Source organism: Seriola dumerili, unplaced genomic scaffold (assembly GCF_002260705.1).
Source record: "Seriola dumerili isolate Sdu_G_001 unplaced genomic scaffold, Sdu_1.0 BDQW01000017.1, whole genome shotgun sequence".
Taxonomy (NCBI): domain Eukaryota; kingdom Metazoa; phylum Chordata; class Actinopteri; order Carangiformes; family Carangidae; genus Seriola; species Seriola dumerili.
This window is the reverse complement of record NW_019174272.1, coordinates 15,540,901-15,563,971: the sequence shown is the minus strand read 5'-3', so window position 1 is coordinate 15,563,971 and position 23,071 is coordinate 15,540,901. Positions and strand designations below refer to the sequence as shown.

Here is a 23,071-nt window from a genome sequence, read left to right as displayed (position 1 = left end):
CCCCATGAGGTAGCAACGTTAGTAAGGCAGGTTCTGTACAATACCTGACACTGTGCAGAATCTTCTTTTTTTAAAGCCAAAATAGTTTCACACAATCGGCGTACTGCTCCTCTTTGACACCAAAGTTTCCGCAGAGCAAGGTTCTGTCGAGTCTGAGGCCATTATACAACAGGTCAGGTGTAGCTTGCCAAGTTGTTGCTCCCTCTTTTAGCTGACTGTTCTACTCCCACTTGCATGTCATGTCACGAGTGTAATTGCAGCCTTTGCTCTCATGAGGACTGATGCAAGGAAAGGCTTATATCTCTATTTCCTATCCTTTAGCTTAGCCCTGGCTTTGCATCCGCGTTATGGCTTCTTCAGCTCATATAACCCACATTTGTAATATTTTCCCATGGGGGATCATTAAAGTTAATCTTATATTTGTAATAATATTTTTTTCTTTAAAAAATCTTGCTGGTTGCTGTATTATTTTTGTTTCAAAGGGAAGCAATAAATAACACATTAAAATCTGTAAAGAATGCTCATGTGATTTAATACATCAGTAGTCAAATATAAAGAAATGAATAATAATCATCAAACCATGATTATTGCTCTGACTATGATCGTACCATCAAAATATATAATCGTTGCATCCCTAATATGAATGTGAAAGATTACATGATTACTGCATCAATGAATCACACTTCACTGGTTGTCTATGGGAAGCAGTAACAGCTGTAGTTAAAGTAGTAGAGGTAGTAGTTGTGGTAGTAGTCGCAACTGTAGTGGCAGTAGCAATCAGTATGCCAATTCTATTAGATGGCCACATGAAATCATTATCTATAAAGATATTTGCAAATAAGGTATTTATATGTCCTTTTTACTGCTCACAAGTATACATGAAGCTCAGCAGAACAGAGATGAACTTGGTTTCTCCAGAGGATTCAGAGCTTCTCTTGATGCAGGCTTCACATTAGTAACAGCAGTGTAGAAGTGGCAGTAGCAGCAAAAGTAGATGTGGAAGTAATTCTATTGTCACCATAAGAGCAGTAGGAGTAGTGGTAGTAGCACCAACAAAACCAGTGGCGGCTGTGATAAAACTGATAGTACCAGCAGTAGAGCAGCAGTAGTAGTCATGAGTGTGGTAGCAGTAGCACAGTGGTTGTAAGGACAGTAGTACTAATCTCAGTTGTGAAGCAGCAGTAATGGCTCTAACAGTACCACCTGTTGTAGTTATAGTTGTAGATGTGGTTATAGCAGTTGCAGTATGTCAGAAGTAGTACAGTAGTGGTAGTACTAGTGTCAGCAGTAGTACACATGTAGTACATGTTTGTAGTAGTGGGTCTGATACTAGCAGTAGTGAGCCCCCAGAAATTAAAATTGTGATTTTGGGTACAGTATGGGTTGCCAGAGGTCAGAAGTGATGCTTGTTTAGACATGAGAATGATATGACAGATGAAAGCAGAGCACAAACCCTTGTGGCATCTGACAGGAGCAGCACATATAGAAGGCCTGGATCACAGCACTGAGCCGATTGGCTGTCATGGAGATGACGTCTTCCCCGTCGGCGTACACTTCCGTTTCCATGACGATCTGAGGGTCCAGCAAGGAGGGAAGCTTTGGTGTGGAGCCAGAATGGTCAACCTCCCGTTGTTTGAGAAGCAGAGAGGCTATCTCGCTGCTGGAGGAGGAGGAAGAGGGGTTCTTCCTGTTCCTGTCCAGCTCTGTGGAGATAAGCACGAGCCACTCATCCAGAGAGTGCCATAGCAACTCCAATGGCTGCAGAGAGAGAGACAGGAGGTGAAAGGTACATAAAATCAAAGAGAGAACATAGGCATCCATGAAAACTGTCTGTCTGTCATTATTTTACTTATTGATGGAATTATAGTGAAAACTAGAAAATTCCTGGAAAAAATTTGGAATTTGCCTGCTGCTTGGTGCGTGTACACTTTTTGGTTGAATCTGTACAAAGTACATGACATTCAGTTTCATTCATGTCGTAGAGACTTATCCTGACACTGACATCAGTCACTGCAGGTGTCCCTCAAAAAGCCTTTTGAAGCTGTCACGACTGGCCAAAATAAACTCACACTGATGGTTTCAAACCCAAATTTGTCCCCACAACCATAGCAAGACATGTATACACACGCACATGCTTCTAAGATCGAACTTTTATGACCTTCCTTTTTGAGACTCTTATTTTGAAAGTGTCTGTGCTTCTGTGTTTGGCAGTATAAATAGCATAAGGTTTTGTAAAGCAGAGCCATAATTCCCTCTTACCATGTTGAATCGTTTATTTTGAAGGTTATCCAAATTAAAATGTTTCTGAATAAACGTGTTAGTGCCTTACATTTGAAAATGGGGAGGGAGGGGTAAAACATGTTATACCGTGATGATAATAATATATGATAAAACAATAAAATTAAAGAACATCTTTAGGTTACCAGATATATCAGTTCCCAGGTGAGAACAGCAATGAAATCAACCAATTAATTGGTAATGAGTCTAATTAGCCAATAAGAGTCAGCTTTATCAATTTTAGTAGTTTGTGATTGTGTGTGTGATGTCAGCTGCAGTTACAACAACACCACACTGAGTGAGCGACAGAGAGGGAGAGAGAGAGAAGCTAGTGCTAACTGCAAAGATCTGAGTAGCATGTAAACAACTGCTGAGTTAGTGAAAGTAGCTAAAAGAAGCAGAGAGCTCTGAGTGCTGGAGCAGAACTAGTGTAAGTTACAGTTGTACAGCAGACTCTGTGATGAAGAAAACAGCAACATTAACTGTGTTCAGAAAGAGCATCAATAAGCTCTACCAGTAACAGAAACTGACTGGAGATGGGACACCACACTGACGTCAGCACGTCAGAACGTGATAGTATTAATGGCAAGATGTAGAAGTAAATCACTATGTAAAAATGTGCTAAAAGATAAAAGAACAAAGTAAGTCCGTTAAAATGTTTCTGAGTAAAGGTGTTACCGCGTTACATTTTAAAAATGGGGAGGGAGGGGTAAAACATGTTATAGGGTGGTAAAAATAATATTTATATTATTATTTATTTATATTAAAACTATAAAATTAAAGAACATCTTTAGCTTACCAGATATATCAGTTCCCAGGTGAGAACAACAATGAAATCAACCAATTAACTGCATTTAGGCACTTTGGAGCCTGAGCATACACCTGATAATTACTAATATACTCAGTTGGCAATTTATTATTAAAATAGTTTTAGACAGTTCAGCTTTCAACTTTGTCAATTTCTGCCCGGATACTGTGTTAGTAGCACCTGCTGAGACCTGAGACCTGCTGTTTGCTATCAGCTTTTGAATTTGTATTGCAGTCTATGGGAGAGCTACTATGATGGTTGAACAGTTCCTGTAGCTCAAAGTAAATTCAATATGTCTGCTGCTGTATTCAAATGATGCGCTGGCAAGAAGTGGCAGCAAGTCCGCAAAGCTCGTAGTTTTTGTAATATATTTGTTTATATTGGTATATTTTTTGCCGATTGATGTTTTTTAATGTACGTCTCTGTTTTGTCCGATGATGGAGAAAATAATATACACAAAGGAAGAACTCCTGGCTTTAAATTTTTCTTTTTTTTTAAACATCTGTGTTTATTAGTTTTTTTCACATTATAGTTTTAACAATACACACAACAAACAAGACAGGTGCAATATAGAACAGTTACAGTAAGGCTCATCCTAAGTACACTGAAAAGACAGGGCAATACAATGAGTTATATAACCAACTCCAAAATGAATATTATCTGGAGGTGTAATCTCTTTATACTAGTGGTTCACTTTTATAAGGACAGAAAAGCACATTAAATACAAACTTAAAATAATACTGTTGATTGACGTTCAAGGCGAGCAGGCCTCTAATACTTTTTTCTCTTTTAAGAATGTCGTAAAAGATCTCCACATCGTACCAAAAATAGAATATTTACCCTTCATCTTAAATGTGAGTTAGACAGTAAGCATAAGAGAGTCTGACAGTCCTGCAAGTCAGCCTTATAAGCTTCGTTTGTTAATGGATTTCCACAATCTGGCTATTGTATGTTTTGCTTGAAACAAGCCATATATGGTCATTTTCTTGTTTGCCTTGCTCAATTTACAGTCTACAGGAAAAATACCAAGAATAGACAGTTTAGGGCACCTTAACAGCCTTATACCTGTGACATGTAAAAGCATATTCAGCACCTCAATCCAGAATGCCTGTGGACAGTCGGATAGGCAATGATATAATGGGTCCTTTCTTCCACATTTGTAACGTGTTGGGAATATTAGGATTGATTTTATTTAACAGGGTTGGTGTTATATAAATTCTCACTTATATTGAAGTAATTTATAATGGGTATTTATTGATTGTGTTTGAGATTTCAAGCATGTCTTCTGCCAGACCTCGACTGAGATATCAGTGTTTAAGTCCTCACACCATGCCAGTCTTTCATTATCTGAGGAGACCCGTGAGCCATCCATGATTGTTTTATAAAGACTTGAAATCAGGCCGCTCTTAGAGTGTTGTTTTACTGCTATTTCTTCCATGGAGGTGAGAGTAGGTAAATATAAATATTTTTGTGCCTTAGATATGTAGTTTCTTATTTGTAAGTACTTAAAAAAGTGTTTTGGCAGGATGCCATACTTTCGTCTCAAATCTTCAAATGACATGAGAATATTGTTATCAAATAAATCTGCAATTTTGTGTAGGCCTTTGTCAGCCAAATCTTTTAAGCCCATGTCTTGATTACCAGGTGTAAAATCACTGTTACCCCAGATTGGTGTAAATTGGGATATTACAGGTGTTTCATTTCTATATTTTTGTTCCTCATACCATACCCGAATTGTATTTGTTGTTTGTTATTTGTTGACCTCTTTAATTCTTTTAATTTAGCTGAAAACAAATATAAATTGAGTGGGAGAGGGAATGTCATATTTCTCTCAATGCTCACCCAGGACAGTGGTGTTTCTTGTGAGAACCAGCAAGAGGCAGTAGCGAGTTGGGCTGCCCAATAATACCATTGAAGGTTTGGGAGTTTCTGGCCTCCTCTATCATAAGGGAGATAAAGCAATGATAAACGAAGTCTAGTCCGCCTATTGTTCCAAATGAATTTACAAAACATGCTTTTCATTTTTGAAAAGAAATGAGTGGGAGGACCCAGAGGAATGGAGTGAAAGAGGTAAAGAAATTTTGGAAGAACATTTATTTTAAGAATATTGATACGTCCTATCATAGAAATTGGCAACAGTGACCATCTATTAATTGATTTGGAAACAGATTCTATAACTGGATTGTAATTTTCATCTAGTAAATTGTCAATTTAAGGGGTAATTCTTATACCAAGATAATTAAAACTATCTCTAACTATTTTGAATGGTGTTTGAACTGGGGGACTGTAGCCCGAGAGCCTACTGAAAGTGTTAATGGTATCAAATAAGTTGCATATTGACTGTTCCAACTGGGATAAAAAAAACTACAATATCGTCCGTGAATAAATATTTTATTTCCGTATCATTATTCTTAATGCCAGTAATAGTCTGATTACTCCTAATGGCAATTGCCAAGGGCTCAATTGCAAGCACGAATAGAAGAGGTGAAAGGGGACAGCCCTGGCGTGTGCCCCTGGAAAGATTAAATGATTTGGACAATATATCATTTGTTGTTACTGATGCTACTGAGTTATTTTACAATACATTAATCCATTAAGAAAAATATCTGCCAAAACCAAAACGTACTTTGGGGAGGTATCGATGTTCGACCCTATCAAAAGCTTTTTCAGCATCCAACAATACTATTGCTGTATCTGGATGCTCCGTCTTCATATGTATAATATTTAGAGCCCTGCGGACACAGTGAAAAGCTTGACGTCCCTTAACAAACCCATTTCGATCTGGATCAGTGATAAGAGGCAGGTATTTTTCAAGTCTACGTGCTAATACTTTAGCAATTATTTTAGCATCAGAATTAATTAATGAAATAGGCCGATAGGAATCGCATTTCAATAGTCGACTTCCCAGGTTTCAGTATCACAATTATGAGCGCATTGCGCAGGGTTGGCAGAAGTTCACCAGTTTTAAAGCTTTCTTCAAATATGTCTAGTAGTGGGGATAGTAACTTGTTCTTAAAAAAAATGTATATACTGTATATCGATAGGTAGTCCATCTGGGCCCTGGGGCCATTGCCCCTTTTCATCCTGCCGATTGCATCCGATATTTCCGCTGTTGTAATTGGGGAATCTAGTTCAGCTTTGGCTTCCTCACTAAGTGAAGGTAGCTTTAGTTGATTAAAACATTTTTGAAGAGTTTCACAAGTCATTCAATATTCTGATGAGTATAGCTGTGTGTAATATGACTCAAAAAGTGTGTTAATTTTTTGGGGACTTGAAATTTTGTCTCTATCTGCAGACATAATCTCTGTGATTGCTTGCTCAATTTGTTGTGTTTTCACACGCCATGCCAGTAATTTCCCTGCCTTCTCTCAACAATCGTAATAGGTCTGTTTCAGTCTAATTAAGCCTGCCAAGGCTTTACTGGTGGATAGCTTATATATTTTGCTCTTAGAATAGTTAGTTTTTGTTGTCTCTCTCTATTATTGTCAACACTTATTCCCAGTTCAAGCTCCTTTATGTCCCTTTCCAGCTCTAACATCTGCAAATGTTTTCTATTTGATTTATTTCTTGTGTAGCCCATCATCTGACCCCAAATATAGGCTTCGAAAGCCTCCCATCTTATTGAGGCGGATGTTTCAGTTGAGTTCAACTGAAAATAGTTATCAATATTTTAACCAACATAATCCATGAATTTAGGGTTTTGTAACCAATGTGGTTTAAGGAGCCATAAAGTCTGTCCAAGGAGTTGTAGCTGAGTGATTAAGCAGAATTAAAGCATGATCAGAGATGAGAATACTCTTGTACATACAGCCACTAACATTAGGAATAAGTGACCTGGACATTAGAAAGTAGTCTATATGACTGTAGGTTCTGTGACTAGCAGAATGACAGGAGTATTCTTTCTTGGTAGGGTTTTCTAATCTCCAGATGTCAATTAGATTCAGCTCCTGCACAAACTGATGAATAATTTTTCTGCTTCTTGCATGGGTTACTCACATGGGTGCCTGAGGAGCGATCAAGTTTCAGATCTAAGGTGCAGTTTTAATAGCCCCCTGTTATTATGGCACCATGCAGGGAAGGCATTAATAAGAACAAACCCCTATAAAAGTTTGGGTAGTCATTATTAGGACCATATAAATTTACAAAAATCAAGTCTTGGTTTAGTAACAAGGCTTGTATAACAATGAATTTGCCCACAGGGTCCTAATCAGTTTTTTTTTTTAATATGAAAAGTCTGTTCATTACTTGTTTAATTTAATTAATTTCCTAAGGCCTCTAACATTCCAAGAGATTATCTCAAGATTCCTACTCATTCACTAGACAATGTCATTATGGTAAAGCCCTGTTGATAGAATTTTGCCTGTCCTGTGAAAAAATGCACCTTTCAACTCAAAGAACAGAGCAATATAAAAATCATAACAACCAAAACACCTCAACCCCCCCCACCCCCCACCCCCCCGTGAGCGAATTTACACAGATTACCCCCTCCCCACTATAACTGGGTTATACTCACTGATCCTTTTAAAGGAGCAAGAAAAAAGCGTCCTACTTTAAATATACCGGTCAGTTGCTCCGACCCTGGTGACAATAAATTAGATGTCACCCAACTCAGTATCAAAACAGAAAGTGCATGTAAATAGCAAAAACAGAAACACCTGTGAGCATGATGAAAAGCATTTAAATGAAAAGGCACTGTCCTTAATTGCTGCTCATTAAAGAAGAATATAGACGTGTGCACTGTGACAGTTGGCAAACACAAGTAAATACCTCCACCTCCTCTGGTGTGTGGTACAGGTGCCGGCTGCCCTGGTGGGAAGTCCTTATCTTGGCTGGAAAGATAAGTCCAAAGTCAATGTGTAATTCCCAGAGCCGCTGCTTCATGCAGCTGTATTGTCTTTGTTGTTTCTGTACCTCTGCAGACAGGTCCGGAAAAGACATGATGGTCCCAGTACATCACTTTACCTCTCATCACCCGAACTGTGTCTTGATAAGTGAAGAACTTCATGATGAGAGTCCTGGGGGGACCATTAGGAATTTGCTGGCCGGGTAATCGGAAGGCACGTTCAATAAACACGGGGTTCGGGAATGTGTCTGGTCCAAAGGTTTCAGGTAACCATGTTTGGAGGAATGTGACCGCCTCTCTGTCCTCGGCTTTCTCAGGCAAACCGATTAACCGTAGGTTTGATCTCCGATGTCTGTTTTCGAGGTCATCCTGCTTCAATGTGAGCTCTTGGACTTTCTTTCGAAGGAATGTTTCCTTATTAGTGAGTAAAGAGATGTCGTCTTCAGCTTTGCTAATGCACGTCTCTGCTCGTTAACCTCTCGGAAAAAACACCAATTGCTTCCTTTATCTCTGATTAGACAAAAGAACTTCACGTAGCTGAGTGGAAAAGTCTGTTTTCAGTGAACCTCGGAGGGCAGTGAGTGTCTAAAAGACTGTTTTGAGTGCGCAGATTGGAGTTTACTGGAAAGTCACAGAAAAATGATAACAGCAAGGACCCTTACCTTGATAGAATGGTTGAATGTACCACAGACTACTTTAACTTCTGTATGGGCACTGTAATACCAGCAAGGACTGTATACTGCTTTCCAAACAACAAACCCTGGATCACCAGTAACATCAAGACCCTCCTCAAGCAGAAAAAGGAGGCCTTCAGGGATCTAGACAGCGAGAAGTTCAGATGAGTGCAACATGAGCTGAAGAGGAGATTAAAGCAGGCGAAGGAAGTAAAGAAAGTAGAGAGGAAGGTCTCCTGTCCTTTACAACTGAGGAGGTAAGGGCAGAGCTCAAGAGGCTATGTCCTGGAAAGGCAACAGGTCCCCAAAGGCAACAGGCCCGGTCTACAAACAGGGAGGGTCCCAGTACTGTGGAAATCATCATTTTTTGTTCCTTTCCCTAAAATAGGGCGACCAGCTGAGATAAATGACTACAGACTGTTGGCCCTCACATCACACATCATGAAGACCCTAGAGCGGCCGCTTCTCCACCTTCTGAAGCCACAGGTTGAACATGCACTTGACCCCCTACAGTTTGCCTTCAAAGAACATATTGGAGTGGATGATGCCATCCTTTACATGCTCCACTGGGCCCATTCTTACTTGGATGAGCCAGGTAGTTACATGAGGATTATGTTCTTTGATTTCTCAAGTGCATTTAACACCATCCAACCCCCCATCCTTAAAGACAAGCTGGAAGGGATGGGGGTGGATCCCTGCTTCGAGTCCTGGATTGTGGATTACCTGACAAGACGACCACAGTATGTCAGGCTGGGTAACTGTGTCTCAGGGACAGTGATGAGCAGCACTGGGGCTCCACAGTGGACTGTGGGGCTCCGTTCCTGTTCACCCTGTATACAGCCGACTTTAAATACAACTCTGAGTCTTGCCAGAAATACACTGATGACACAGCTATTGTGGCAAGTATCAGGAATAGGCAGGAAGAGGAATACAGGGATATGACAATGGTCTTCAGTGAATGGAGTGACAAGAACTGCCTCCTTCTGAACACCTCCAAGACCAAGGAGATGGTCATTGACTTTTGGAGGTCTAGGCCAACCCTTCAGCCTGCTCAGGACGTTTGCAGTGAAATGCTGCACATGTCAGTGGTGGCCAGTATACTCTTTTCTGGTGCAGTCTGCCGGGGCAGCAGCATGTCACACATTAACACAAAGAGACTGGACAAGCTGGTTAAAAAGGCTGGGTCTGTGCTTGGCAGGCGTCTGGACTCACCAGGACTGTTGTGGAGAGATGCATGAAATGTAAAATGGAGACCATCTTGGACAATACCAACTATCCTCTCCACATTCTGGCGGAGAAGCAGCTACAGGTGCAGCAAACATCTCATCTCACTGTGCTGCAGAACAGAGAGGTTCAGGAGATCCTTTGTTCCCACTGCCATCAGGCTATACAACACCTAAGCCAAAAGAAGTGGACTAAACTAATTATTATTGTTCATTTATTTATTAACTGTTTTTATTATTATTATTGTTATTATCAACAATGAGCTAATGGACACAAGAATTTCCTCTAGAGGATAAATAAAGTGTCTATCTATCTATCTATCTATCTATCTATCTATCTATCTATCTATCTATCTATCTACTGTTGTACTGTCCAGTCTGAACTGTAATCTCTCTCTCTGCGAGCACTAACTTGTTAACAGCTTTCTCCCTGTGTGTGTGTGTGTGTGCGTGTGTTTGTCTGTGTGTGTGTGTGTCTGACTTAGATCTGGGTGTGATTTGGGCTCGGTGAGCCTCTCAAACTCTTATCAGAACCATGAGCGGACCATGGCCGGCACAAGACCTTTGTGCACTGCATATCTGGCTTTGGTGTTTCTAGAGCCAAAAATGTGGTCACAGTAGCGAGTTACAGAAAAATTACACTTCATGCATTTCTCGGGAAATCACCTCCTGAATTTGTATTGCTGTCGATGGGAGAGGTGGCGGGTTCTCCCATCGTTCTGAAGCTCATGTTCAAATTCTGTAAGTCTCTGTGCTACGGTAGATGATACTGAAGAGGAATAAGATGGATAAGTATACAGAATAATAATATATGCCTTCAATGCTATTGCATTGCAGACACATAATAAAAGGAATGTTCATTTTTTGACCTGACAACAACATAAAGTGGTGGGATAATAATAACTTTTATATATTACCCTATATTTATTACTTTGGTGATAAAACTATGTGAAAGGAGCAGAGGAGACAGAAGCCGCTGTCCAGGTGACAGATAAACAGGTGACAAGGAGGTGACGTCCTAACTGACTTCAACAATAAAAGCACAGTGATTTACAGGTATGTGAGTTAACTCTTAAGTTACATCTGTGTTTGTGTTCTTCTTGTGTGCATGACATTATAGCATTTGCGTTTTGTTTTCCTGCCCAAAATCATAGCTAATCATTAGCTAGCTACAGCAGATAGCCGATGCTACTTAAATGATTTGGTTGACAGGTAAACTGGAACTGTCGTAGCTGACACACAGCTGTATGCTTACGTTACTTGTTTACTGTCAGTTCTTCTGCATGTCAGAGGGTATTCACCAATGTAAGGCTGTGTACAATGTCTACATTTACTGTAGGAGTTAGCCTAGTCATTAACATCACAGCTGTAATGGCTGCACTGACTTTTTATTTATTAAGCTCTTATGTGGACTTTATGTTAACAAATGTGTATGTTACCAGCATCGTGTGTGACGATGCAGACTTTTTTAAGGTAAACACAAGAAACTTGTGCTACAGAAAATGGACCAGACTCAATGAATAGCTCCCTAAGCTTAACAACCTAAATCCTATGATAAGTATTAATTTGGCTATACAGACTAATGAGCAGTGATAACTAACATGTCTTTGGGGTCATCAGGTGGGAACCTCCTTTCACCAGTGTTTCGTCTAGTTGGTCCCACGACACCTCCAGGAGGCTAGACAGTGATCACTGGCGTCCCAGAGTCACTCCCCTAATGCCAGCCATCACTGCTCCTCACACCACGACAATTTTCTCCTTTATCTTGTCTATGCTACCACAAACAACATCATCAACTCGGACAAAACACACTAGCAGATTCAGCAAACAAACTCCCCTAACCAGTTGGAGAAAGTGGCGGCCATTTTGAATGAGGGAGGTAGAGTCAAGGAGAGATGCCTTTTTGAGCTAAACTCTCCCCCGCTGGATTAGGCTGTGCTCTACCTCCCCGTACTCCCCCACTCTCCAAGACAATGAGGGAGGTAGAGTCAGGGAGAGGTGCCTTTTTGGGCTAGCTCTCCCCCGCCGGATTAGGCTGTGCTCTACCCCTCCCCACTCTCCAACAACTCACCTAAAATAAACAAACTCACCTACTCACCTAAAATAAACAAACTCACCTAAACAGCCAAACACAAAAGCAATAAGCACACTACAAACCAATTCAAACAATGCAAACAAACAATACAGGCCACCTTACCTGGACTAGCCGCATGGTCTCAAAGAGGCTCACACAGGCCACACCCCCCACTTAAAAACACTTCAGCTCTATGAAATATACTTTCATTCTACTCCTAGACCACAAGACTATGTCAGGCCTTAGCTTTGTACTGGCTATTTCCTGGGGAACAACAAGCTTTCCTCCTAAATCTACCTGCATTTCCCAATCACAAGCATCCTCTAAGCTGCCTTGCCTCCTTGTTGTCTTACCAACTTTCTCTCCCTCTTGAACAAACTTGATTGCAACTCTCTTTATTTTAGACCCTCCTAAATTTGCCTGCCTCCGTAAATCTTCAATTCCTGCAGCTAAGCTTTTTAAAACCTGGTTATGTCACCACGTATAACGGCCTTGCGACAGACTAACCTTACAGCCTGACAAAATGTGTTTTAAAGTTGCAGTACCTAAACACAATGAACATAACGGGTCTCCATTTACCCAGAGTTTTAGGTTCTGGGGAGTTGGCAATACATCATAAGTTGCCCCTATCAAAAATCTAATACTACTTTCCTCCATACTCCACAGCTCTTTCCAGCTAAGCTTTTTCTTGTCTACACCTTCCCAATTCAACCACTGTCCCTGCTTAGCCTGGGCCACTGCCTTTGCACCCCTTAATATTTCCTCCTGTCTACGAACCTGTTCCACAACTAGCTTTCTCTTTTCCTTGGGACCTGCTCTACTCCACACCGGTTTGCCTGGGCCAAGCCCCAAGCCTCCCCGGCCTATTTGGACATTACCCACAATCTCTGTATGCCTGAGCACTGCTTCCGCCTCCTGCACTGCCATTCTTGGATTCCACTTTCTCCCCTTGATTGGGTTTGGAACCACCTTACTGACTACCACATCTTTACTCCCTTATAACAGGAGCTCTGTCCTAAGCTTGGTACATTTAAACTCCTCCACTAGAGTAGTTACTGGGAGCTGAAGTATGCCTTTCCCATACAGTGCCACCGTACTTAAACATCTAGGAACACCTAGCCACTTCCTAATGTAAAAGCTAACTAATCTTTCCATTTTCTCTGCAGCAGATAATGGGATCTCATATACAGACAGTGGCCACATCAACCTGGGAAATAACCCGAACTGCAGACACCACAACTTCAACTTTCCTGGAAGCCCTGATTTGTCTATTCTATCCAGTCCCTCAGCAACATCCTTCCGAAACTGCACTACCTGACTGTACAGACCAAAGAAATGTTTGGACTAATTTAATAAATGTCTGTGTTTCTGTTTGGTAAAGTGTGGATCCTGCAAAGCTAAACTCAACCATGTTAAAGGCCGTCATCGACAACATGGATTACTGAGGCTACCTACTGTATGACTGCACCTGAATAATGTAATGATGCCCATTATGACAGTGGAATGAGCAGAAGAACCTGGCTTGAGATGCATGGCTCATGACCTGGTTGACATATGGCAGTTACTGTAGACATTACACTCCACCTCCACCAGTCCCTCTAGGTCAGCTATATTGCTTTTTAAATTATGTTGAACAGTGCAAGCTGTTCAGGCGATGTCTTTTGTGTATGTTACATTGATATATGACAAAAGATTAGAGAAGCTAGATTATAAACTTTTCTATGCACACAGCAATGTCACTGCAGCACATATCGTGGGACATTTAAGAAGCAAAACTAAAAACTGCAGTTATAAAAATGATAGAGGAAACTCTCAAGGGGACATAGAATTAAACTTTTAGCTTATGAATTATAATTTTTTCAATAGCTCTTATGGAGCTCAGGAGGATGGCTGCCAAACTATTTTACTGTATGAACCTGGACTGTGTGTCTGTAACAGCGGACCTGCAAGGAGCAAAGAACATTAGATCCTGACTGATCATGTCACCATGTCTGAAGATTTAAATAGTCGATATATATACATACTGTATATATATTCATAATAAATGACTGTGCTGATCCGCCAAATTATATCATGTGTCTCTGTCATAGGATTTCTTTCAGGATGACGTATTTGAAAAGCAATTCAACATGAGCTAACAGAATGGGGGATGAGCTGGTGCCAAAAAAGGACTCAAGTCAGAAGTATAGCAGTGGCTATGCACATTCAGATACTTATCGAAGCACAGTTATCTATTTGTCGGTAAATGTTGGCGCTTGCGGAAGTAATATGACAAAAAGCTTTCAAAGGAATAAGCCAGGAGTGTTTCACTCAGGCTGTTCAAAGTTGTGGACAACATGGATTTAAGATACTGATGCACACTTTAGATGCATGGTACAATCCGTAAAGTCATAAATATACACCACCATTCCCCATATTTACAGCAAATGCCAAAAAAGGATTGCTACACAAATAAGTGAATTTTTTTGTGTAGGGCTGGGGTGACGCTTCAGTGCAATCAACGTAATCGATTACTTAAATATGCCGATTTATGTATCATGCGTCGACGCTTCACAAGGAGGAAGTAAATGGCTGCACCTAGTCAGAGCATTGACTCCACAAAAGAGCAAGCTGAAGCCAAAAAACCATGCCCACAATCATCTAAAGTGTGGGAGTATTTAAGCAGAGACCGAACAACATGGTGCTCTGCAAGATCTGCAAATAAGAAATGGCTTATTACGACTGCATTACCGCCATGCTTGAGTACTTGTAGCACAAGCATCTTGGGGTGGGATTTATTTTTCTGTTGGATGGCTAAATGTAGTTTGCACTACAGTCCTTTTATATGAACAAGCTTTTGTATTAATTTTATTTTGAAGACTTTATATCAGACTGTAAAACACAGATTACCAGTCAAGACTGGGCTAGATTTTGTTGGGGAAAAATGCCCTAAAGTGCATATTTTGTTCGTCATATTTGTTTGTTTTAACCCTCTTAAGCCTGTGAGAGCATATATGCTTCCAAATTTCAGGTTGTCTTCAGAGCATCATTGCTCTGCGACAGTTTGTGCTAAAGACGTGCTGTTTTTTTCTTAAACTAGACGATCTGCATTTTCAATCAATGATCGTCGCTTTGTCATCACTGACAGATCGAGACACTAATATTGAAAGTTACAAAATACAGTTAGGCCCAGAAATATTTGGACAGTGACACAATCTTCATGATTTGGGCTCTGCATGCCACCACATTGGATTTGAAATGAAACAACTACAACTGAATTGAAGTGCAGACTTTAAGGTTTAATTCAAGGGGTTGAACAAAAATATATGATTAAACATGTAGGAATTGTAGCTATTTTTATACAATCGCTTCTCATTTCAGGGGCTCAAAAGTAATTGGACAAATAAACATAACCCTAAGTAAAATGTTACTTTTCAATATTTTGTTGAGAATCCTTTGCAGGCAATGACTGCCTGAAGTCTGGAACTCATGCACCAAACGCTGGGTTTCCTCCTTTGTGATGCTTTGCCAGGCCTTTACTGCAGCTGTCTTCAGTTGTTGCTTGTGGGTCTTTCTGCCTTAAGTTTTGTCTTGAGCAAGTGAAATGCATGCTCAATTGGGTTGAGATCTGGTGATTGACTTGGCCATTGCAGAATATTCCACTTCTTTGCTTTAAAAAAAACTCCTGGGTTGCTTTTGCAGTATGTTTTGGATCATTGTCCATCTGTACTGTGAAGCGCCATCCAATCAACTTTGCTGCATTTGGCTGAATCTGAGCAGAAAGTATATCCCTATACACTTCAGAATTCATCCGGCTGCTTCTGTCTTTTGTCACATCATCAATAAACACAAGTGACCCAGTGCCATTGGAAGCCATGCATGCCCATGCCATCACACTGCCTCCACCATATTTTACAGAAGATGTGGTGTGCTTTGGATCATGAGCTGTTCCAATTCTTCTCTAAAATTTCTTCTTCCCATCATTCTGGTACTGGTTGATCTTAGTCTCATCTGTCCAAAGAATGCAGTTCCAGAACTGGGCTGGCTTCTCCATGTGTTTTTTGGCAAAGTCAATTCTGGCCTTTCTATTTTTAAGGCTGATTAATGGTTTGCACCTTGTGGTGAATCCTTTGTATTTACTCTCATGAAGTCTTCTCTTTATGGTAGACTTAGATACTGATACACCTACTTCCTGGAGAGTGTTCTTCACTTGAGTGGAGACTGTGAAGGGGTTTTTCTTCACCATAGAAAGGATTCTGCGATCATCCACCACTGTTGTCTTCCGTGGACATCCAGGCCTTTTTGAGTTCCCAAACTCTTTTTTTCTCAGAATGTACCAAACTGTTGATTTGGCCACTCCTAACATTTCTGCTATCTCTCTGATGGATTTCTTCTTTTTTTTCAGCCTCAGGATTGTCTGTTTCACCTCCATTGAAAGCTCCTTTGACCGCATGTTGTGTGTTCACAGCAACAGCTTCCAAATGCAAACGCCACACCTGGAATCAACTCCAGACCTTTTAACTGCTTAATTGATGACAGGTTAATGAGGGAAGAGCCCATGCAGCCTTGTTATTTTTTTTTGCAGCCTTCTGAGTCAATTGTCCAATTACTTTTGGTCCCTTGAAAAAGAGGTGGCTATGTATTAAAGAGCTGTAATTCCTAAACCCTTGCTCCAATTTGGATGTAAATACTCTCAAATTACATCTGAGAGTCTGCACTTTAAGCCCACATTGATTATATAATTGTATCCTGAATATGTTTTTGTAAACAGCTAAAATAACGAAACTTGTGTCACTGTCCAAATATTTCTGGGCCTAACTGTATATGGAGTGGTTTTACCATTTTTCTGGCACATTGCTGCTTTCTGTCTGTGTGTTTATTGATTGATTCTGATCCGCATTCTTTGCCAGTGACGTCTAGCGTCACATGACTGAATCAGACATTCCTATTGGCTCCAGTTGGTGACGTCACAGTCAATCAGAGTGTCTGATTCAGAGGCTTGGCCTGCCTTGGCTTTATGCCCAGACTGAATGGGAGCAGGGCTGTTTCACTCTGATATCAAAGTAAGTTTATTGAAGTGACAGAATAAAGACAGAAGGATGTGTTGGTCACATATTTAGTGCAGTGGAGGATTTGGAGCTTATTTTTCAAGGACCAGACAAAAAACGCCCATAAATACTGCTCCAAAAACTGAGCATATCTCATGAACAGATAACAATAGAAACTTCAAATCACCTCTAGAACAACTCAAACAAATAAGTACAATTTTCTGTGTTCATTTTTTTCTTCTTTACTATGGTTAACAGTGTTTTTATCTATACCAGTAACATTAAATTATGTTCATTTATTTTTTTGTTTTATGGGCTATTATCCTCTATTATACTTTACTGAAGTCTTTATTGAGTGACATTTATTATTAGCTGAGGTTATGCTGATTCTGAATATGTGTAGCATTCGGTGAAACTGTTAAAAATGACAATTTTATTAGGAAAAACATAAATGGGTAAATTTGTTGTTATGTTAATTGAGTAATAAAAAAAATTAATCAAAAAAACTATCGATAGATTAATCAATTAATCTAAAAAATGATTGATAGATTAATCAAACAAATAATCGTTAGGTGCAGGCCTAGTGACTTATGGGTTGGTCAAAGATCTAAGTCATACCTGAGTCTGACCATCAATTTTATTGACAGCTGCAGGTTAAAGAGTGCAAGTCATCAAATTACCGCCCTGAACACCAAACTGGGGAGCTAATTGCCTACAGCCTGAAGTAAGCACTAGAATCTCTAAGTGAACAACAATTGATCTGCATGATAACACAGCTGCGAAAATATGGTGCAACTTGCAACTCAACAACTGGAATCACCTGCTGTGCTTTGGTCACCTATGGCTAGACTGCATCTAGCCACAGATGAGTAAAGCAAAATAGCCTTATGCTATATGAAAAAAATACTAAAATAGTAATATACATATACTGTATGATCAAGAACACATTTTTTCTGCCTTAAGACCACTTTTGTTATTTCAAGTTAAAAAAAAAAAATTTAATCACGTAACTAAATATTTATTAACTTACTCTAAAGAGACAACAGTTCTGCTCTGTCCAAGCAACCAGTGCACCATCAAAAAGAGTGTTCTGCACAGGTGGCAATATTTTCAAATTCTACAGAGCTAGTCTGAAAGTCCATAAAGTGGATCAATTGATTTTCCTTGCCAAAAAAATCTGCAATTGTGTCAGACCAGAATGTCATTATTACTTCTCCTTTAAATAGGTACAAAATGCACATTTCATATCTTTTAAACATACTGTAAATATGTGTCCCCAGTGTGTTTACAGACACTCAAACTTTGAGAAAAGACCATCCTCTATGTTTTTCTCTAGCACCATCATTCAATAATAGTGTGCACAAACATGCCAATTAGATGTTGCTCCCTTCTTGACGTCAAGAGCCTAATAAATTCACAGTATAAGTGCAGCTAAACTCTCGGTTATAGTTGCTCTCTCGCATCAAAAACCAGCAGGCTTTCACCAGTAGAGCAGAAACAAGGATAGTCTATAACAAAGATGTCTCATTACAAGCAGCACTAATGGTATGAAATTTCATTCACTTCCTGGTCGGCACGATTGTGATTGCTTGCCCATAACAAAACATAATAACAAGCTGAGCAGAATGGCAGCTTGGTTCGCAGCCTCCCTGTAAAGTTTTTATTTTAAGGTGAAACTGATTCATTCAGTATTTTAACCAGTTTTAATCACCTTGTTTGTTTGTTTTGGAGATGAAGATGGATTTCATTCATATAGCGCTTTTCTAGTCATAATGACCACTCAGAGCGATTTACACTACGAGTCACATTCAACAATTCACACAGCACTTGCTATATACACAGCGCATCTCTATCACACACACTCATACACCAATGATACATCAGGGGCAATTTGGGGTTCAGTATCCAGAGAACCAGAGGAGTCGGGATTGAACCACTGACCTTCTGATTACTCCTAAACGATAGACACAGAAGGAATCCTGACCAGTAGAAGCTGAGTGCAATGATGGCAATGGTGGTGAAGACAACTCCCATGATCCCACATTACTTCGTTGTTTGTTATCATTTTGATTGCGAGACTCCTGGTAGGGTTGGTTGATCTGGCAAAAACATCATATGACAATCTTTTTCGGTAGAATCAAATCCACAATCTTAATCACGATCTGCATTCTGTTTCCACTCTGATTGGATCGTCATTTACTGAAGTCCTGACCGGAAGTTGTGATTAACATCTTTCTGCCAGTTTAATGCTTTTTTTCAGATGTTTGTTTGCTCTTCGTTATTCTTCAACCACAATGCGGTTACAAATTGTGTAACAACCACTCACACTTTTTGCTTAGTTCATATGGAGTATCCGTTTGGACAGGCTGTTATTTATTTATGAGGTGATGCATGTAAGTGTTTTGAAAGTTTAGTTGCTGCTGACCAGCTAACCCCCCCACGCCAGGCCTCAGGTTGTCTCTCATTCCATGGGCGGACTGTAACTGGAAAGACTGACCACTGTCTTGGACTGCAGCTAAAAACTGCCACATGTATGAACACTGGCCGGATGTCATCAAACACACTACGAGTCTCAGCCGTGGTGAATACATTACTGGTGAAGCTTTTTTGTTGTGTCAGAGGTTTCATTAGATTGACCTGGTCTTAAGTCACCGTCCATGATTTTGTCAGTTCTCCATGTTTGATAGTGAGTAGGCTACTGAACTGGTGTAATTTAGCACGATCCCAGGGCAGGCAAATCATGAGCTTGATCCACATTTACTTTCAAACATCACAATCGTTTTTGACATAAATCATGAATAATAAACTGTAAACTGGCGAAGCTACATTAATAGGCAGTGTCACAAAATGGTCTGGTTACATTGCTGTAAGTCAACAACACTGCATAACAGCCAATTTAGAAAATAATGTTTGAATTTACATATGAGTGGATTTAATATTGTTAATGTATTTCTAGTAGGCTTTGTGGTCACTCGCACACAATTTGAGAAACAAATATAAAATATTTTAACAAATTTACTCGTGGACCACAAGGGGTCACTTGCAGACCACCAAGTCTGGCAGCAGTAGTTATGTAGTGTGTGTTTTACAGAGCCAGTTGATTGACAGCTTTTTGATACGAGTTATCCAGGATGGTCAGCGTTAATCTCTGTGAAGGAAAATACCCCGAAGTGAGCCATTTGAACACTCTTGTGATAGAGGCACCTAATCTCTACAAATGCAAATAGCACTGACAAACCTAGATAAGTTATGTCTTATACTATGTGGTGAGATGCAGATAGCCTGCAACAACAGACTAACAATGCACATGCTACATTGTGAATTTTGTTTATTTTCAAATATTATGGATTCAGTAGTTAAGTTAAGTTAATAATACATTTTAAGACTAAACCTTACAGATTACAAATCCAAGAGCAAGGTTTATAAACCGTGCGCATGGAGATGTAAACTGAGAGTACAGATTTTCACATCGATTTTTTTTCTCAGTTGACCCTGGGGATCTGTGCAATGGTAATTTTATACAACTTTTTTTGTATTTATGAATAGTACACTGTCTTCATCAAAGTGCCATGATACAGGGTACATTAAAAAGCCCACAACTCTGCGGTGTGTTCAGAGTAGGGTTGTGCAGATGGACGATGATATCAGTGATCGACGATCATCAGAATGATCACCGATTGCCTTTGCAAATGACAAGACTGTTTTCCGATTAATCTAGTAACTTATTATTTGTAGTATTAAATTAATACAAAACTTAATTTGCCATTTAACTTTGCCATTCTAACCATCTGGTCCCTGGACATAGTATAATTGCAGTTGCAACCTTTTGTGAAGATCTAACAGTTTACTCTTAGTTTTCCTAATTTCTGTTTGTTTTCTAAGACTATAAAAGAGATTTTCCAGTTTTTCTTGGACACATGGGAACCCTGTGTGCATAGACCTCCTACTAACCTTAAAGACCTGGCTGCGAGGCGTCTTGTTCCCATTGTAGCCCATGTCGTTGCCATTGTTCGGTGTTGAAGGCCCAAGGCGGAAAACATGACAGAAAATACGAACAATTCTCAGCAGACTCTTCATTTGAGCTTCATAACTGCTGGACAGGCTGAGAAGGGACAGAGGGAAAAAGAGGGACTGTTAGCAGTACTCAACAATCCATTTGCAGTAACAACAAAAAATTTAACATACTGACACAGATAGCTGCAATGTAGGGAGACATGATATTGAAATGTTTTCCTTTTGTGACTTTGAGCCAGGCTCTTTCCTGCTGCCAGTCCTTATGCTAAGCAAGGCTAGCCACATCCAGACTCTGGTGTGCTCATGTACCTGAGAAATGAGACATCAGACTGATATCAATCTATATTAACCCTAACCCTAACCCATCAGAAAGAAAGTGAATAATCTGATTATCCAAATTGTTAGATGATTTCTACCTATAAAACTATGAATAAGTACAATTAAAACTAGAGTGAAGTGAGTTTTCAAAAGCTTTAATAAAAGAGCATAAATTGGATGAATATATTGTGGCTGTCAAGCCGCAAAACCATTATCATCATTCTCGGTAATGCCAAAACATTCAGAATTACTGGAAAGTGATCCAATACAGACCATCTTTATACATCACTGAGAAAAATGTCAAACCTCTGAGACTTGATGTTGTTAAGATAATGAATTGACAGAACACTTATCATTTTTCATTTATTTATTTTTTCCTTTAACTCTCCCTCTCTGGATGTATATAGTTGTATTGCTTTTTGTATTGTTTTTCCTAGAAGATGAAAAGAAATGGACTATGAGTCAATCTTAATGTATATTTTTCTTTCTTTTCTCATGGTTTGTATATCCATTTTATTACCTATGGATGATATAACAATGCTTTTTGAAATGAAAGGGAAAAAGAAAAAACCTATAATGGACGTTGTATTTACAGAAATGAATGAAAAAGTTAGATCAATATACATGCAACATAAAACACATTTGAAAAAGGAAGCAAATCAAATATTGTAGTAAATAGGTACAATTACACCTGAGAAGCTTGTGCCCATTGGTGGTAGCCACTTCAGCAAGACTGGTCAAGATCCTCTGGTAATGACTGTCACTCTGCTGAGAGACATGCTCCAAAACCTGCCTGAGCTTAACACACACACACACAGTCCCATCAATGAATGTAGAGAACTAGAATTACCGCCTAACGGTTGTATGCCTTTGCCACTTAGACTAGTTTCAGGTTAAATCCCTGTTTATCCTGAATCACATAAAATATTAACCATTTGTATGAAATTCCGCTGTTTGAAGTCTTGAGTAATGGCTAAAAGGTCACTGAAGTCATTGTGTCCTTGACCTTTGACAACCAAAATCTAATCAGCTCATCCTTGGCTTTAAGTTGACATGTGTGCAAAATTTGAAGGGATTCCTTTAAAGAGTTATGGAGACATTGCATTCGCAAGGCCAAAACTGTTTTGTGCGGTAACTGTGACATTGACCTTTGACCCCCAAAATCTAATCAGTTAATCCTTGAGTCCAAGTGGACATTTCTACCAAATTTGAAGAAGTTCACTGAAGGCGTTACTAAGTTATTGCTTTAACGAGAATGAGACATACAGACAGACTGATGGACGGACAACTTGAAAACATAATGCCTCTGGCCCTGGCCGTTGCCGGCATAGAGGCATTAAAACAAAAGTCCCACCTGAAGCTCACTTTTGTACCATTTGCAACTGTGTTCAGATATTGTGTTCACAAGGCCAAAACTGTGTATTGTGAGGTCACCAGGCCCTTGACCTTTGATCTTTGACCCCCAAAATCTAATCAGTTCATACTTGAGTCCATGTGAATGTTTGTGCCAAAACTGAAGAAGTTCTGTCAAGGTGTTACTGAGATATCGTGTCCACAAGAATGGGACAGACCAACGGACAGAGGGATGGACGAACGGCTGGACGAAAAGACGGACGGACAACCCTAAAACAATATGCCTCTGGCTATCACCAGCGTGGAGGCATAAAATCTGGTTATACCATGTTTTCCTTAATCTCATCATTCTGTGTCATCTGGATCAGGGTCTGGAACAGTCGGCTGTGGTGCTGGATGAGAATTTCACAGGTCTCTCCATATCCACCCTAAAAACACACAGCAGGAACAGGAACCACAG

General features: G+C 39.8%; 1 protein-coding gene across 3 annotated transcripts in view; it reads right to left on the bottom strand.

Moving 5' to 3' along the window:
• hace1 (HECT domain and ankyrin repeat containing E3 ubiquitin protein ligase 1) overlaps positions 1–23,071 on the bottom strand; it is an 86,855-nt gene that overhangs the window by 37,627 nt on the left and 26,157 nt on the right. For all 3 annotated transcript variants that reach the window (XM_022755389.1, XM_022755403.1, XM_022755398.1), the window contains exons 9-12: positions 22,938–23,039; positions 21,950–22,056; positions 20,878–21,028; positions 1,454–1,758 (exon numbers count right to left, since the gene is read on the bottom strand). In XM_022755389.1, the coding sequence (XP_022611110.1) occupies positions 1,454–1,758; positions 20,878–21,028; positions 21,950–22,056; positions 22,938–23,039 (665 nt within the window). The remainder of the gene's footprint in view (positions 1–1,453; positions 1,759–20,877; positions 21,029–21,949; positions 22,057–22,937; positions 23,040–23,071) is intronic.